This window comes from Pipistrellus kuhlii, unplaced genomic scaffold (assembly GCF_014108245.1).
Source record: "Pipistrellus kuhlii isolate mPipKuh1 unplaced genomic scaffold, mPipKuh1.p scaffold_m20_p_15, whole genome shotgun sequence".
NCBI classification, from domain to species: domain Eukaryota; kingdom Metazoa; phylum Chordata; class Mammalia; order Chiroptera; family Vespertilionidae; genus Pipistrellus; species Pipistrellus kuhlii.
In genome coordinates, this window is record NW_023425460.1 from 35,038,397 (window position 1) to 35,056,732 (window position 18,336).

Below are 18,336 nucleotides of genomic sequence, written 5' to 3' on the forward strand. Positions count from 1 at the left end.
CTCACTGATCCATTTCTTAGAATTACAGAAAACCTACCCCTGAGATCAGACCCTCATGTATTACTACCTAGATTAGGGGTGTCGAACTCAATCAGAGAAGGGGCCAAAATCTAAAATCCAGCCTAAATCGCGGGCCGAATGGTTTACTGAACAGTCATAAACTGTCATTGTGATGGAAACGCAGTGGAGTGCAGTGATGACAGCGCGGTGCGGGCCACATTGCAAGGCCTGGCGGGACGGATTTGGCCCGCGGGCCTTGTGTTTGACACATGTGACCTAGATTATTGCTATGACATTCAAGCCTTTCTCCCTGCCCCACTTTTATCCATTCTTTAATCCACTGGGTCCTCAATGTATATGATCATGCAATGAAGCTCTTCTTCTCCAATGCAATTTCTGCATTGATCAACTCTAATCTTTTCTTTCTCCTGCAAAAATGTTGTGATAGCTTTGTCTTTTCTTCTGGGTAAACGTAGGGGCACTATACAGAACCCCTGTCCACTCTGTCCTCACTGTCCCCAAAAGAAAACTGCTTTCAAGGTATTCCAAGTTCCACACATTTCCTTGAATGCACCACCCTTCCTCCCACCTATATAAGCCTTTCTACTCCTGTCACCATTTTCAGTACCTCTGTGAAGCACTTAAAAATTCATGGAAGGCCAAAAGAGCATGCGCTGGTTCCCCTGAGTGGGCATCTTCCTAAGGTTAGGGTTTACATTTTGTTCCTCTCTGTTTTTATATTATGGTATTTGGCATATGGCATATGCTTATTAACATATGTCTTCCTATAATGAAGTTACGTTAGGCCCAGATTATTAAAAAAAAATCTTTCAGTAATAGGAAAGTATTTTTACTATTTTCTTCAAGGTTTTACTGATTCTCCCTAATTATTCTTTTTGGAGGGCAAATGGGGACTGTTATTTATAACTGTTTTACTATGAAGGTGATACAAACTTTGGAGTTTGATTAGAGTAGCAGAATTCAAGAAATAAATGTTATTATTCTTCAAATTTTTATTTGACCAAATTTAACTAATAGGAATTTTCTTTGTTCCTGAAGACTTATTCTCTAGGTTATTATTGTTTAATTTTTATTCAACTATAAGACCTATTAGAAGAGACAACACAGCATTCAGAGCTTTTCAGAGAGTAGTTCTCCAGATTGTATGCACCAGAACCATTCTGTCATTAAATGACATAATCTAAGGCTTTTCACCAGACATACTGAATCAGAACCCCAGGGAATGGAACTTAAGTGCCCACCTGCTATTAAGATTTCCAGGTCATGCCAAAACTGATTTGGCTCAGTGGATAGAGTGTCAGCCTGCAGACTGAAAGGTCCTGGGTTCGATTACGGTCAGGGGCATGTACATTGGTTGCAGGCACATCCCCAGTAGGGGGTGTGCAAGAGGTAGCTGATCAATGATTCTCATTGATGTTTCTAGCTCTCTATCCCTCTCTCTTCCTCTCTGTAAAAAAATCAATAATATATATATATATGTATATATGTATATATGTATATATATATATATATATATATGTGTATATATATATATATATATATATATATATATATATATATTTTATTTTTTAAAGATCTCCAGGTCATGTTGATGCACACTGAAGTTATATCTCCACTGATGATGGGTTTAGCGTCTTGATTAGGATAGTCTCGAGTTTAAATCTTAGTAATGTCATTTATTAGCTAAGTGGCTTTGGCCAATTAGTAATTTCTCAAGCAGGCATCTCAGAATCATAGATACTAAAAATCAGTCTTTCACCCCCCAGCTTGCAGTACCTGTTCACCATATAACACAGTCCCAGCACAGGTCTAAGGTAAAATGCACTCACAGCAAATCTGGCTGCTTCTAATTCTGACTGTGCCCCAGTGTTTTGATTTTTTTCCACCTCTTTTTTTATTAGTTTAGTCTAAATTAATTTAGCTCATTCATTTTTATAACCAAAACATCTGGGAAAAGCCAGGAACTGCTATTGCATTTTTAACAGGGTAAGTGAATTTAATCTGTATTTCCTGCAGTTGCTGTTTCCCCTACTCCTGGGTTCTTGGGCTTTCATTCCACACCAACATGACGTGATGTCATCACATGGTTTTTAAGAATAAGCCTCATTACCATTTTCAAGCAGTTCAGCAGGAACCTCTAAGGTGTGTAAGTACAAATGAGCAAGTGAGGTCTTAGTCAAGGTAACCTAGGGCATTTAAGGCCAGAGACCGGTATGCAACACTCTCCAATGCACAGATGTGGAACTTGCTTTCTCACTTTCCCCACCTCCCACATGTCCAAATCAAATAAGCTTGCTCCTTCTGAAATCATCCAAATCAAATGAGCCTGCTCCTTTTGAAATCATCACCATGGAGCTCTCCATGGTTCTGACATTCTAGATAGTGCTGCCTCCCTTTATTGTTGAAATCATTTCTGGGAAAGGTTGGCCAAATAAGGTAAGAGGTAGATTCAGCCTGATTATCTGTTTCCTGTCAACTGCAATTGCTTGTGCTCCTATTACCAGTGCTTTCCACCATAGTGTCAAGGGCGCCTCTCCTGCTTTCTCTGGATGTTATTACTCGTTGCCATACACATCTATATAGTTAGGCATTCTTTAATTTCTACCATTTTTCAAATGTTTATTCTTGTCACCATTGCCTTTTGATAGTGTAAGTTCCTTAAGTAAGGGCTTGAGTTTAGGATACTCTTTGTACAGTGCCTGGACACATATGCAAACTGGCTTTTATAAACTGATTTGGATTCTGAACTCATAGATTTGATTTTAGAAATGACCCATTCCAATAATGCAAACTAAAGTAACTTCAGAGACCAAAATGTAGCAGATCATAAGAAAAGTTAGATATATGGAATTGAGACTCCTATGACTCCACCTCAAAGACTGCATTTTCAAGTATTGCAAATAGACTGTGGCCAAACCAAACCCTCATGATTTATATTTATTTTTTGGGTCCTTGGTTTGCAACTTCTAATCTAGAGGCTATATATCCAAATGTTCAGAAGCTAACAATTAGGTTGAGTCATACCACTCAAAACATGGTTCTGTCACTAGTTATTCAATATGAAGTACATTTGCAAACTTTGATTTCCTTAGTTTAGTCCTCAATAAAATGGGAATAGTTACACTACCTTCATTATAGACTTATTTGGATTAAAACAATACATTAAGATAACATAGAACAGTTAGCAAACTCATTACTCAACAGAGCCAAATATCAACAGTACAACAATTGAAATTTCTTTTGAGAGCCAAAATTTTTTAACTTCTTCTAATGCCACTTCTTCAAAATAGACTGGCCCAGGCCATGGTATTTTGTGAAAGAGCCACACTCAAGGGGCCAAAGAGCCACATATGGCTCATGAGCTGTGGTTTGCTGACCATTGACTTAGAATACTGCTAAGTGTTAGCTCTTTTACTGGTAGCCCAGCCTCTTCATTTTTTGGTAAGAAAGTTGAAGCTCTTAGAAACTGACATAGTCATCAGTTCTACAGCAGAACTTATGACTGAGTACATTAAATTTCACGTTGAGTACCTATTCCTCCATATCAATGATTTTAAAACATTATTTTATTAACAGCAGAACCCCCTCCACCTTTTATTTCTAGAATATTACACATAAATTTAGTATAAAACAGATGTGAGTGGTTCTGCTCTGGCTGAAACAGGGCTGGAAGTCCAGAGTCCCACCCATTGGCCATGTCTCCCTGCCACCCTTCTTGCAATCCCCATGTCTCTGAAGATTCCAGAGAAAGATGTGAAAACCATTACCCAGAAATGTTTGAAAACATAAATGGAGATCTAAAGAAGGGATAGGCCTATCTCCTGGCATGTGTGAGTTTTTTCTTGCAAGGCTTTTTGTCTCTGTTAGCAGTACTGAGGCCACTCCAATACGCTCCTGTTTGCACAAGTGAGGCTATAAAGATAAGAGAATTATCCATGCTCCTGTGGCCAGAACCAAGAGGATGGTAGACATCACTGCAGATATAAAACACTACATTTCAGATATAAAAACAAAAAATGAATGTGGATGAATCCCTTGAAGCCATGGAAAATGATACCCACCAAAGCCCCTTATGCCCATCTTGCTGTCAATTAACAAGGAACAGAAATCATGAAGCCCATAATTTAAAGCCGTGGTCCGACACAGAATTGTTTAACATTGCCTATAAATCTAGCTTTTTCTCAACCATTTCGTACGTCATGGTAATTATTCTGGGTCTCCGTGGGCAGGGAGATATGAGATCTGCTGCCGTACAGGCCTTCCATCTTCTTACAGGACATGCACATCATCAGTACCGACGAGAACCAAGTGTTTGCCGCTGTCCAAGAATGGAACCAGAATGACACATACAACCTCTATATCTCAGACACACGTGGGATTTACTTCACCCTGGCCATGGAGAACATTAAGAGCAGCCGAGGTCTAATGGGAAACGTCATTATTGAATTGTATGAGGTATGTAGCCAAGATTATCCCACACCTGGATCTGCCTCTGTTTTTCATGAGTTTTAATGGTATAAACACAGGCAAGTGGGTCAGATAGCCCTGGGTGAGATATTAGCTGTACCAGTTAGCAATTGTGTGACTTGGGATGGTTCTTAACTACTCTGTGCCTCAATTCCCTCATCTGTAAAATGGAGATAAAATATTTATCTCATAAGATTATTGTGAGAATGAGAGGTAATGTTTGTGAAGCATATAGTGTAGGCATTGGTTCAGTAAACCTTCAATAAATGTGTCTAAAGTCAATGTTCTTGTAGGTATGAGCATAATTACAAGTCAGAAATAAGGGTGCTTGGCTTATGTGATCTTTTAAGTAACATTTTCAACTCTCTGCTTCTTATGAACTCTAGGTAGAGGAAACAATGTTATTTGTATGCTTTAAATTATTTATAAAATAAAAATATTTTAATTTTGTGGAGATCAAACATCAGCTGTATTGCTTTTTAAAGTTTTATGGACACATTTTATAGTAAACTAAAAGCAAATATTGGTGATGAATGTGAAGATTCGCCTACAATCACACCAAATGCCAACATCTGTACATGAAGAATTGGTCTTGACTTACTTTGAGTTTTTTCTTATTTTAATATATGATTACTTTTATTGAGTGTGTGCTTATATTGTTTTTTTTTTTAATGTCATTACTAGTTAAAGAATAATTTATTTAGGAAACCATGTGATTCCATATAGGAAGTAGATTAAACAACAAATTGTTCCAATGACCCTAATGATGCATTGCTTTTCTAAACCTCTAGTGTCAAGTGTGTCATTTGACAGTCCTGGCCACAGTGAAGGTACTTGATTGACCTCAGTATGATGCGTTGACATGAGCAAAGAAAGTGTGTCTGATTATCCAACATTCACCAGTGACTGGTGATCAAACCCACATAGCTGTGCTGGTTAAGGTCATCTATTCATGAAAGGTCAAGTTGTGTGTTGTGGGTGGGAGGCTCAGATGAACTGGATGAGCTGCTCCCTTGTGAGGTGTTTGCTTTGAGGACTGGTAAAGGCTTTCAGAACAGAGAGGTTAGTGCATGGGCTTATGCTTTATAATAGGCTCTTCTGCCAAAGATTCAGCATCTCTGCACTGGTATGTAAGTTGGCTACTCAGTCACTGGAAGTAATGGTAACATAGAAGGTTCCAATCAATTCTTTTATTAGGATAGAAGGAAGATTACACAAACAAATGGGATGAATGGAAGTATATTTTAGAAAGGAGATAAGTGAATGGCATTGATTATAAGACAAAATCAGTAGAAATGTCCTGATTTCTAAAAGAGGTAATTGAAATGCTAAAATAATGTTCTTAATGATAAGGTTTATTTGGAAAAATGGCCCAAATAACTTCCTAGAGTTACAAAAACTGGTAAATATGACTAAGGAGTATATATGGTTTGGGAAACTTCCATTTCTATGCCTATAATCAGACCAGGAAGAAGAAACATACTTTTGTTATTGGGTAATAAGTCATGGCTTGTGGGGATGTTTAGATTGATGTTAGTAGTACCGAGGCTGCTCCAACAGTTCCTGTTTGCACAAGTGGGGCCATAAAGATAAGAGAATTATCCACGCTCCTGTGGCCAGAACCAAGAGGAGGGTAGACATTGCTGCAGATGGCATTTCAGCCTCTGACCCTATTGATAATGGTGAGTGAAATTGTGACTGTGCAGCTTCTTTCCTATAGGAGCCTGAGAGCTCCTTGGTCATTTAGAACAGCAAGAAACTCTCACCTGAAGTGAAACATGAATCAAAATGAAGAATGTACCTAGATCCATGTAATTTGTTTTCTTCTCGCTGAAGTCAGTCATGCATTTTTGGTCTTGTTGTGGGGAGGGAATGCATAGAATCATTGCATTTTCAGAGAGACATGATGTATCAAGCAAGGCAGCTTCTTTAATACCAGAACTGTTGAGCTGGTTCTCCATTCAATTTTACCAGGTTTTATTGTGCCCCCACTTTGTGTGCAAGTCCACGAGTGAGATAGAAAAGATGATGGCTGTTACCATCATAGAGGTTGAAATCTAGTTTGTTGGGCTTTGAGGATGTCAACAAACAAGTTCCCTTTTTACCTGCCCAAGATTGGAACCAATTGATACAGTGACAAAGGAGAAGACAAATGGAGATCAAACATCACCAACTTTGAAAAGTTAGAGAAGAGGAAGTGGGCTTGCTAACACTGTACTCTGGAACTGCACCTATCCATCCAGTAACAGGCAGAAATAGTAAATTAAAAGATCTCCTGTGTGGAAACCTGTTTCTATAACACCATCACCCTGAGGTACAGAAGATATGATTTTTGCAGGTAGATCCCCAAAATAGTGGATGTGGGGATGAGCTGTACATGCCCAGTTCTTTTTCCTCAGCATTAACAATCATGATCAGATGTCTTTCCTGGGGAGAAAGAAGTGAAGAAGTGAAAGGCATGAGCCAAGAATTAGATGGAGGGTACAGATGTGTAAGATTATGAGCTAACTAATCTCACTGAATAGAAGTGATGCTTGCCTGGTACAAGCACGAGTGTTAGATAAACAATTGGAGTTAAGGTTCTAGAAGGAATTTAGTACCAAGGAATAAAATGGATCCTGACACCATCTAGACAATGAACAGCATACTGAAGGTTTTTAAAGGGCGATGCTGTTTTGCACCTGGAGATACATTCTGTGATTTGGAGATAAAGCTCAATTTAATTGGTCTCTAGGGGTTATTAGACTTTAACCTTATTCACTGGAGATTCTCCTAGAAACTGAGATTGTTATTTTCTGGACTCTGAATACTACCCTTGAGTAATGCATCTGGGAAGACTAGTAAACTTTTCACATTCAATTCAGCTAAACTAACCCAGTTTCACAGTGTGTACTCTGATGAGATGAGGCTGGTACATGAAACTGACAATCTACTGGAAAGGTATGTATTAGGATAATGATCACAGTCTAACATTTTTTGTTGCTCTTTTTATTTTATCTTTTTTTCTTTTTATTGAAATTATTGGGGTGACACTAGTTAACAAAAGTATAGATATAAGGCTCACAATTCCACAATACATCATTTGTACACTGTCTTGTGTGTTCACCATTCCAAGTCAAGTATCCTTCCATCCCATTTATCCCCCTATACCCTCCCTCATTTCCCTCTTCTATCCCTTCAATCACCACGCTATTGTCTGTGTCCATGAGGTTTTTCTCTCTGTCTTTGGTTTTCTTTTTTTGCTTAATCCCTCCATCCCACCACTATCCAGTCCCCCACCTCCAACAACTGCCAGCCTCCTCTCTATCTTTGTCTGTCTCTATTTTGCATGTTAATTCATTTTGTTAATTAGATTCCACATGTGAATGAAATCATATGGCACTTGTCTTTCTCTGACTTACTTATTTCACCGATTTAATGCTCTCTAGGTCAATTCACGCTTTTGCAAAGGGTAAGACTTTTATTAAAGTTATAATTTCCCATTTGTGGGGTCACCATAAAGGAAGATTAATGCTAACAAGAAATTTGTAAATAAGTTGGCTTGAAGGAGGAATTTTGGAGCTTGAGAGAAAGACATACCTGGTGGATTCCCAGCATGAGAAGAGAACCAGGTCTATTTTTACAGAATGTTGAGTGGCCTTAGGGAATAGTAGGGATAATGATTGCAAATATGCCACTAAAAAACTTGACAAAAGGCCTGAGCATTTATTCTGTGGCTAGTATTTTTCTGTTCTTCCCCTACATCTACATACCTAATGGATGATGTTTGCACACATGATATAGTCCCCTATTTCAAGTTAGTGTGTAACTTTATATGATAATGTAACAGGATTCTGCACCTGTATTCCCTTGTCTGAAATGTCAGAGAAGCGTTTAGGTACCACAGATGTGAGGTGGCTTGGGCTGACCATGGCCACTTCAAACTACTGACCTTTCAAGCCTCTTCCTGATCCTGGAAAGAAGATGAAGAAAGCCAGAACTTATTTGAGATTTCACTTTGCAGGTCTTGGTGCTGAGAGACCTTGATGACCAATGTAGATCAAGCCCACTAAACTCATTAAAACCTAATAAGGCAGATGCATTATTGTTTTCTGGTCTGTTGTAGCAGCCTACTGCTCTACAGAGTCTCTTGTTCTCTCTTTAATCTTTGCCTCAAAGTATAATATTACCATAGATGTAATTACATAATCAGGGGAGAAAATAATTATTGAAGGCCAAATAATAATCAATCTCTTCTTTAAGCCCATTCTACCAAAGCAAGGCTAGTGTTGACCATGAATGTAGTCCATTTTGTGTGCTCACCATTATTCTTATGACACTCTTTTGTTCACATCCCTAACTATAAACTATATTTATTCTTAGTTGTTCTCCACTGATAAATCAAGAGACAAATATTCTCTTTTACACCCTTAGTTATATTATGGAAACATTCTCTGAGCTGCCCGTCTGATGGATTTTCTTCAATACTTTCCTGAATATTAAGCATCCAACTTGTAACTCCTTATAATAACAAGAGCATACCAGGCAATGCCTTAGACTGGTGTTGTTGAATAAATATATAATGTGAGCTACACATGCACTTCTAAATTTTCTACTACCCACATAAAAATGTAAAGTGAAACAGGTTAAATTAATTATAATGATATATTCTATTTAATCAAAATGTTATCATCTCAGTATATGGTTGATATGAAAAATTGCTGAAATACTTTATATTTTTCCATAGTAAATCTCAACATTTCAATTTACATACTACATTTTTACCAGAAATCCTTGATCAGTATTTATATTTTCTAAAATTTACAGTAGAAAAAGTAAATTCACACACCAAAGTTATTCCAAACATACTTAAAAGTTTGCCAACCTAAATCTGGCATCAGTGTTCAAATTGGTTAAGAATAAATAAAATTATAAATCAGTTTCTTGGTCCCACTGGCCACATTTCAAGTGCTCAACAGCCATGGCTATGGTATTGTACTGTATAATCCTAATCAGCTTTTAACTTTTTTCTTATATAGCTATTGCAGCATCCCTTTGTGGACAGTGTCATTCCCCATTGTGCTTTATTAAAGTACAGAGGTACAGAGATACAGACAATGTAGTAACGTGGCTCAGGTCACACAGCTAGTAAATTTTGGCACACTGTGTTTAAACAAACTCATGCTTATGTGAGTAGAAAGCCCAGGCTCTTCCCACTATGTATTTTTTCTACATTATTTTTTTTAACTGAGGTATAGTTTACATACTGTAAAATTTATTCTTTGTGGTATACAGTTCTGTCAGATACACACACACACACACATGCCTAAGCAACCATTACTACCAGATGACCATATGACTGGACAGTAGCTATGAGGTACATTGCCCACCAGGGAGTAGACGCTCAATGCAGGAGCTGCCCCCTGGTGGTCAGTGTGCTCCCAGAGCCAACCTCCCATGACTGGCCACATTGGGACAGGGCGAGACAGCCCCAATCGGCCAGGAGGAATCCCACCCATGCATGAATTCCTGCACTGGGCCTCTAATGTGTGTCTGTGTGTGTGTCTGTGTGTGTGTCTGTGTGTGTCTGTGTATTCTTTTACCTCCAAATATTCTCTCTTGACTTTTTTTGGTAATCAACTCTCCTCCCACACAAATCCACTGGAAAACACTGGTCTGATTTCTCTCTTTCTCTTTCCAGTTTTCCCTTTTCTGTAGTGTCTTATGAATGGAATTAGGCAGTAGGTATCCTTTTGAATCTGGCTTTTCTCAGTTAGAATGAGATTTACCCATGTTGAGAAGGAATAGATGTCTCTTTTTGCTGACTAGTATTCCATTGTTTGGGTGTATCATAGTTTGTTTATTCATTCACCAGTCTGAGGGCATTTAAGTTGTTTCCAGTTGTGCTTGATTATGAATAAAACTTCTATGAATAGTCACATGGGTCACATTTTTATTTCTCATGGGTAAATACCTAGGAGTAGGATTGATAGGTTGAATGATTTATGTTTATAAAAGGCCACCAAATTATTTGTAAGGTGGCAGAATCATTTTGCATCTTCACCAACACTTGGTATTATCAACTCTGCTTCAGCGTGTGTGTGTGTGTGTGTGTGTGTGTGTGTGTATGTGTATGTGTGTGTGTGTGTGTGTGTGTGTGTGTGTGTGTACATGCCTGTGTTTAGCTATTCTCAGAGGAGCATAGTGCTACCTCATTGTGGTTTTAACTTGAAATTCTTCATGACAAATTGTTGGATGGATACAGTGCAACTTTCTGAGGCTTCCTTAGTGTTCTGGTCCCTTTGCCCATCTTATTGATGTTTCCCTGTCCATAATGGTTGCCTTCCACCCTCTGTTTTATCATGATCTTAGATGACCCCTTTTGGGCCAGATGGACTGTTTCTTAGAGCCTCCACAGGGACATTTTTTCCAAACTGACCTTCATAGGATTCTCACCACAGGATTGACTCTAGGGACAGCCCAAAGCAGACCATGGTAATTGCTTTTCTCAGCAGAGCCTGGCTTTCTTGTCCAAGGGCACAAGGCGGTGGGTGACAGATGACCATGCCACCTGGACTCAATGCTCTGCCAAGGGGCCACTGTTAGTTTCCCTTTCCAATTCAAGTTGATTCCCAGAGGCAAAGTGGGCCATGCAGTCCAGACACCTTGTACTACCCTCTTCATTGGGGTCCACCACCAGCTTGTACCCTTCCTTGAATTGCTGGGGCCAACAGCAGTAGCCAGGCTTCTGATTTCAAACAACAGTAGAAAGAAGCATGTTTAAGGCAAATGCCAAGTACCTTCTTGGATGGAGATGAGTTAAAATGTGAATCTCATTATCTAATTCATTTACAGTGTGTATAGGGTGGGAATGTTGTGTTTTATGATTTATATGTACTATACATGTACACATACATGCAAATTTGAGTCTATTAGGCTGCAACATAAATATATTTTATTCTTGAATTGCATTAAAATTTTTTTTAAACTGTTGGGCTTAGGTACACAAAAAAAGTGACCTCCAAATATATATTCCATTTATATGTGATGTGGAGCAAGAAGTAGTCAGTAATAATGTAAGGACTTTGACTAATCCAAATACCAAGAGGAAGTGTCCTGGTTCCCTCAGACAAGAGGGAGAGTTGTGTGGCATTAGGTGCATCTGCAAGATAAAGGCCTTCAGAGCTATAGAGGGGTTCCCTGGAGCTCTTAAAGCCCCCTTCCTATACTTTCTTAGTCTGTGTTCTCCCGATTTTGCTCTCAGGATGTGTGGAAAACACAGCACACACCCATCCAAGTGGTATAGCTCTCAGTGGAAAATTATGTTAGTGGCCATTCCATTACCAAGCATGCTCATTCAAAGAACATAAGAGGTGGATGAATTGTCTCATAATTTCTGCTATTAAGCATCCCACTGGAGGCAACGGAAGAGGTGACAGGAGCCCCACAGGAGTAGACTTGGAAGTCTGACTCTGCCTCTGTATTCTTTTGGGAAGTGGAGAGCAAGGTGCTAAGTACATGGTACAGGGGTGCCAGCTGGCTTGGGGGAGACAGTCTTCAGAATCATTATCTGGTGGTTCATAGAAAATCCCAAAAGGCAGAAGGTCCTGAAGAAACTCAGATCGAGTTCTGAGTGAGGAATAATTGGCCATCGGAGTTAAGAAAAACTATTTTGCAGCTAGTGTTAAAGAGTGAGGTGTTCTGAGGGCCTCAGGCTCCAGGATGAGAGATGCCAGCCTTCCTGAAATGGCACTGACTTAAGGCAGAGAGGGTACCTCTGGGGAAGGGCAGAACCCCGCTACCACTTCCTCTCCCCCCAGTTGGCTTCTCTCCTTACTCACCCTCTGGGAATCTAATTAATTTCCCTGGTGGTGTTCTCTTCTCCTTCTGACATTCTTTGTTCATTTTTTTGGTTTGTTTTTATTGGGGTTGGCATCCTCTTCAAGGCCAGTCAGGTTAATAAATAAAAGATTAAAAACAAATAAAAAGACTTCTTATTTCATCAAATAAATTATGTCATTTAAAAAAATAAAAGAATTCCACTTTTGTGCAATTCTTTCCCAATGGCATTCTCTCAGAACTGCAATAAATCTGTTAACCATGATTCTTAAAGAATGGGGAATACATACACTTAATATTTTGAGACTCTACTACCCAGAAATCCTACCATTAAACCTTTTGTTTATATACACTTAATGCTCTTTGAATTATCTTTTAGCTTTGGAACATGCTGGGATAATCTCTTTTTATTTTTTTATTTTTTATATAGGATGTTGTCTATATAAATAGCTGTCCTCATTGCCCAGAACATAATAGACATAGTAGGAATAAAAGTTTGAGTGAACCTGTCCTTACTCTAGGACCCTTCTAGATAATAAATCTTTTAATCCTCTAGCTCCTTGTTTTCTGGTGATGCTTTTCTCTTTTCAGAATATTATAGGTGCACAAGTCCAATAACTGGCAATTCTGGCAAGAGGGCTCTGCATTACCTCATGTATCAATTGCCAGCCAACTGGGGGAAAATAGGAAGAGGAGGGAAGATTCTGCCTGTTTCAAAGTGACCACTGGCTCAGACCCGAAGAGGATATGGGGGTTATCCATAGTCACACACTGAGCTAGTGGCACAGTCAGGGATAGGTTCTAGGTGGCCACACTGGGTCACTTCTCCAAGGCATATCTACGTCACTACTAATTGGGGCACCTCAACTTCCATCATTAAGGAGTATGCCTGATGCCTTTAAAACCTGTTTACCAGCAGGAGGTGGGAGGGGTAACTCCTGCAGTTGTTATCAAGAGCTTCCACCCCAGTGGGGATGCAAAAAGTTAGGGATTGGGCCCTAGGAAACAAAGTGCAGAGACATGTAAAGTGGGAAAAAGCAGGTGGATAAGAGGGGAATAGGACATGTGGGTTGGTGGGTGGAGGCTGTGAAGATGAATTTAAACTTCTTTCAAGGCCACATAGCATATGACATGTCTCATCATGTTCTTCCTGTCATCTTTTGTACCTCCCACATCCCATGGAAAATGCTGGGGTTTCTCTCTGGGCTCCTCTAAGACCGTAGGCATTTTGGCCCAACATGGTTCTCCATCTCTCACCCTTTTTCCTAGGTAGCAGGTATCAAAGGGATATTCCTGGCAAACAAGAAGGTGGATGAGCAGGTGAAGACATACATCACTTACAACAAGGGCAGGGATTGGCGCCTACTGCAAGCTCCAGACGTGGACCTGAGAGGAAACCCAGTACACTGCCTGCTGGTCAGTCACCCAGTCTCATGTGAGGTCCATGGGGAAGGCTGGTTACCTGGGGAAGCTCTTTCCATCTGGGTGCCCTGGGAACTTGGCCAGTGATGGGCAGGGATTTCCTATGACACCCAGGTGTTGATCTGTGCACTCAGACTGCCATGCCACTTGGGTGGAAAGTTCAGTTGAACATCAGAGACTTTTACTGAGAAAATACTATATGATCTAACTCTTAGTAAGATGAAGAAATGTATAAGAGAAAGTGCCTGTGTCCCAGGGTCCCAGACGGCTCAGTAAAGGCAACACACCTTTAACTGAAGCTGATATGATACAGTTTGACAAGGGTTTGGTGGAGGTCAAGGTAAGCAAGTCCAGAAAAGGTCAGGCTCCTATGTTCACCTGGAGAAAGGAATCTACCAGCATTCCTAGGGTTGCAGCTGTATGGGATGTTGGGTTAGGAGTTACTGAGAGCAGGATGTGTAGAATGCTATTTTCTCCCCTCAGATGCTGCAACTCTTAGTGGGGAGGAAAGACAGATAATTAACAGTGATATTTACACTCCTAAGTGCCATCTTAAAGACCTGTGTGAAAATTCACCTAAGGCCTCCTTAGCAAAAAAGTTACCTTTTGCCACTTATTTAAAAGGTTTATTAACCACTTAATCATAGTGTAGACATTATCTTAAAAACTGGAGATATAGTAGTAACCAGGGCAAATATGGCCTTCCCCCTTTTGTAGTATCAGTCCAACTCCATTTTTTTTTTTTGCTTGGGGGTACTAGGAAGTTCAAAGACAATGCCTACCTATCTCTTAAAACTGGTCACAGCAAGACCTTCCCCAAACAAACAAAAACCTTATTCATGGTATTTCCTTAACCTAATTTTCTACTTTTCCCAATTTTGTCATTTTCCTATTTTTTTTATATTTTGTATATGTAATATATCCCTATAATTCCTCTTAAAATATACCCAAATAGGGGCAAATAAGTAAATGAATAGTGAACATAAACACGTGTTTTAGATAATAGCTTCAAATCTTTGAAATAAAATTCAATGAAATTATAAGCAATAATCAAATACATAAAAACAGAAACAGGAATTGTCTGGCTGAAGAAGAGGGACAGGACCTGAGACTGTCTCATTCAGCTCCCCCTTTCCACTCCTTCCAGTGGGATCCCTCAAAGAAGCAAAGTCTGATGGTCAGTATCAGGCATGGGAGAAGGTCTTTATCATCCTGGACAAGACATGGTCAGGGAGGCTTCAGCGGGCCAACCATGAACTGGATCTTGATGGATGGGATGGGGTGAGGAAGAGAGGGGGCAGCATACAGGGTGATGGAAGTGGGGCCATGTTCTCAGGGCAGCTTTTGATGTTAACATATTGGTGATCTTAGGTAGAGATGTCTCCTGCCCAAACCTAAATTTGTGACTCAATCCAATCCTTGCTGTTACTGGATACCTAAGATCTGGTGAGACAGGGGTGTCTGTCAAGAGCCTCTTGGAATAAAGGTCTTTAATTCTTCTCCCTCCTAGCCCTTCTGCTCCTTACACCTGCACTTACAGACCTCTGAGAATCCGTATTCCTCTGGAAGGATCTCCAGCAAGGCGACAGCCCCAGGACTTGTGGTGGCTACAGGTAAGGAAGAAGTTCCCTGGGCATCTTTCTCACTGGGAGCTGCTGGATATCTTTATAACCTCTGGATTCCTTTGGACATTGGATGGAAACTATTAGGATGGGCACTCTCCCCAGGAAGTAGGCAGGATACCTGGATCCCCAAGCCCATTCTTATAACCCAGGAGAAAAGCTCTCTATGCTTGTAACTTCTAGACTAGTGTGCCATCCACAGTTACAGAGCAGTCTCCTGTGCTTAGCAAGTAGCCAGAGTTCCTGTTAAAGTAAACTGACTGACCAGAGAGATTATTTGTAACTAGAGGCCTGTTGCATGAAGACTCATGCAATAAGCCTTCCTTCCCCTGGCTGCCAGCACCAGTTTTCCTCTGGCATCTGGGAGCCTGGCCTTCGCTTCCTCCTCTTTAGTCTTCAGTCTTTGCTCAGGCCAGAGCCTTCAGTCTTCCCTTCACACCAGTGTATGCAAATTAACCCTCCAACTTTGTTGGGTTAATTTGCATACTCACTCCTGATTGGCTGGTGATCATTACAGAGGTACAGTCAACTTGCATCTTTCTCTCTTATTAGTGTAGACAGGGAATTCTCACTTGAAGAAAATGGGACCTTTGAATTTCCTAGATCACCAAATGCAAGTTGGGCTAGTTCTCCCTTTACAGGAAGGATTCTTCAGGAAGGGCTTTACCCCAGAGCTCTTTTTAATCCTAAAGTCTCTGGTGCATGTAAAAGTTTGTTTACACATGATTAACCACTTGGCTGAGAGCCTGGGGAGAGGGAAGGAAACTTAAGGTTGCATTGTTAGAACCACTGTCCTCTGAACATCAATCAGAAATGAGGATAAAGAAACTCCGAAATGAAAATGAAAGTCTCAGGGGGAAGGTGCACTGATTAGCATGCCTTTGATTTACATATGCCTTTTCAGGAATACATTGATGGCATAAAGCAAGGCAGGCTTCTAATCTTAGGAGCTAGAGCTCTGGAGGTGGGCAGCTCTTTACTAATGAAAAGCACATAAACTAATCTGGACTTTCTGAGATGACATATTCTGTTCTTTCTCATCAACCTGAAGCTCCATCCCTACACTGACTGCTCTCCTAGACAAGGCTTCAATGCCTAAACCTCCAACTGTGTGAACTTTAAATGTCCCCAATGCCCAAACTCTCTAATCAAACTGACAACTAGTGTCGCCTTCTGGCATTTCAATTTCTCATAAGGTAGGGACCCACCACATTTAACACCACTGGCCTCAGAGAGCTCTGGGCAGTGAGAGATGGGGGAAGGCTCTGCTGCCATTTTCCTGGTTTAGGAAGTGATGGCCACACTCTGTAATGCATGGAGGTATTCCTCCCAACTCTGGGACTGCTATACCCTCTGTCTCATTCAAGATCTACAGGAGGCTTTGGACAGTAGAAGCAACACTGGGAAACTGTAAGCCCTAATAAAAGTTAATGTTATTTAAATGTGAAGCCAGACTCTGTTCTGTGTGGCTTTCCTACCCTGAGCCTGAATGTTTTCATTGGCAAAGTGGGAATAATAGCAGTGCCATAATAGAATTGAATAGAAGTAAATGAAGCCTTGGACTTAAAGTGCTCAGAACAGTGCCTAGGACATATTGAATCTTAGATATACGTTACCTATTATCATCATCAATATTCCAGAAGTTAAAACCACTGTTTTTGCAACAGAAGAGGACGATTCCCTCATCTCCTTCCATAGAATCCATGAAGTAATCGTACACTTTGTATACATGGAATGAATGAATAATACCTGTTAGCCCTGTTGTCCTGCTTTTATGGTCAGACTGAGCTCTGACCATTGTTAGCCTCTGAATTTGGCTTAGTCTTTAACCCCTAGGCTTTGCTTTTCTCATCTATAAAACAGGGATGTTTTCCATACTGTGACGGCACTTAAGAATTAGAGAGAGGAACGTGTCTACAAGACCCAGCAAAGTGCTCAGAGCATAGTGGTAGTTGTTATTACTTGTGACCAACATGGGCCTCTAAATTAGTCTAATGTTAAGGTTTTATAAATGAGTAAGCCTGCAGACATTAAAGATTTGGTTGTTATTTTTGTCCATAGATATATATCAGAATTGACTAACATTTTTCTCTTTCCTTTATAACTCTTATAACCTTGCATGGCTTTTTGCTGGACTGTGGGATATCGGAGGGATATAACCTAGCTGACAAGATCTTGATGTAGGCAACCTGGATTACTGACATGATTCCTCATACCCAGCTTCTCCTTACCCTGCTTGCTAACTCTCCCTGCCAAGTCATTTGCTATAAAAATAATTACAAAGTTAGCCAAGGATTTCTTTGGTGTCTGCATGGAGCCTGTCTCTCCAGGGCCCTTTCCTCCCTCTGAGCATTTCTCCTGCCTTCAAGTGTCAGTGACCAGGTGCTCTCTCCCCACCACTCCTACTACTCACTGCCTCTTGCAACAGAAGAGGATGATTCCCTCATCTCCTTCCATAGAATCCATGAAGTAATCGTACACTTTGTATACACGGAATGAATGAATAATACCTGAGATAGGAAGCTGCATACCCCAAAGAAAGTTTACCCCGGATTCAGCTCTAATTTCTGTTGTGATCATCAGAAGACAGGTGGAATTCCAGTCTAGAGAATTTGTCAATTGCTTTTAGCAAGCAGAAACACTAAAGTTCTTACTATTGTGGTTTCAAGCCAGTACTTGAGACCTCACATCCTCACCTTGGCTTGCAGTGTGCAAAGTACTTTCCTGGCTTTTGTTACACAAGGACCCTATGGTGTAGAAAAGGCTATTACTCTTCTCAATTACTGTTGAAGAGAGGGAGGACAGGGGGAAGAAGTGTTGTGCCCCTGGCCACATTCCTTCTGGCTCCAAGACTAGTCTGTCAAGTAACCATTCAGCCAGACCTAGCCTGAGCCTCTTTATATACCAGCTTAACAATAACGGGGCTCCCTGCCATGCCTCCTATAAACTCTGAGGGTTCAAACCTGAGTGCTGTCCCTCCAAGGAG

The 18,336-nt window shown here is 40.3% G+C and overlaps 1 protein-coding gene across 2 annotated transcripts in view; it reads left to right on the forward strand.

Annotated features, from left to right (window-relative positions):
* The window catches only part of SORCS3 (sortilin related VPS10 domain containing receptor 3), a 481,307-nt gene that overhangs the window by 383,525 nt on the left and 79,446 nt on the right, over nt 1–18,336 (forward strand). For both annotated transcript variants that reach the window (XM_036438956.2, XM_036438955.2), the window contains exons 9-11: nt 4,297–4,476; nt 13,576–13,722; nt 15,239–15,341. In XM_036438956.2, coding sequence (XP_036294849.1) covers nt 4,297–4,476; nt 13,576–13,722; nt 15,239–15,341 — 430 coding nt within the window. The remainder of the gene's footprint in view (nt 1–4,296; nt 4,477–13,575; nt 13,723–15,238; nt 15,342–18,336) is intronic.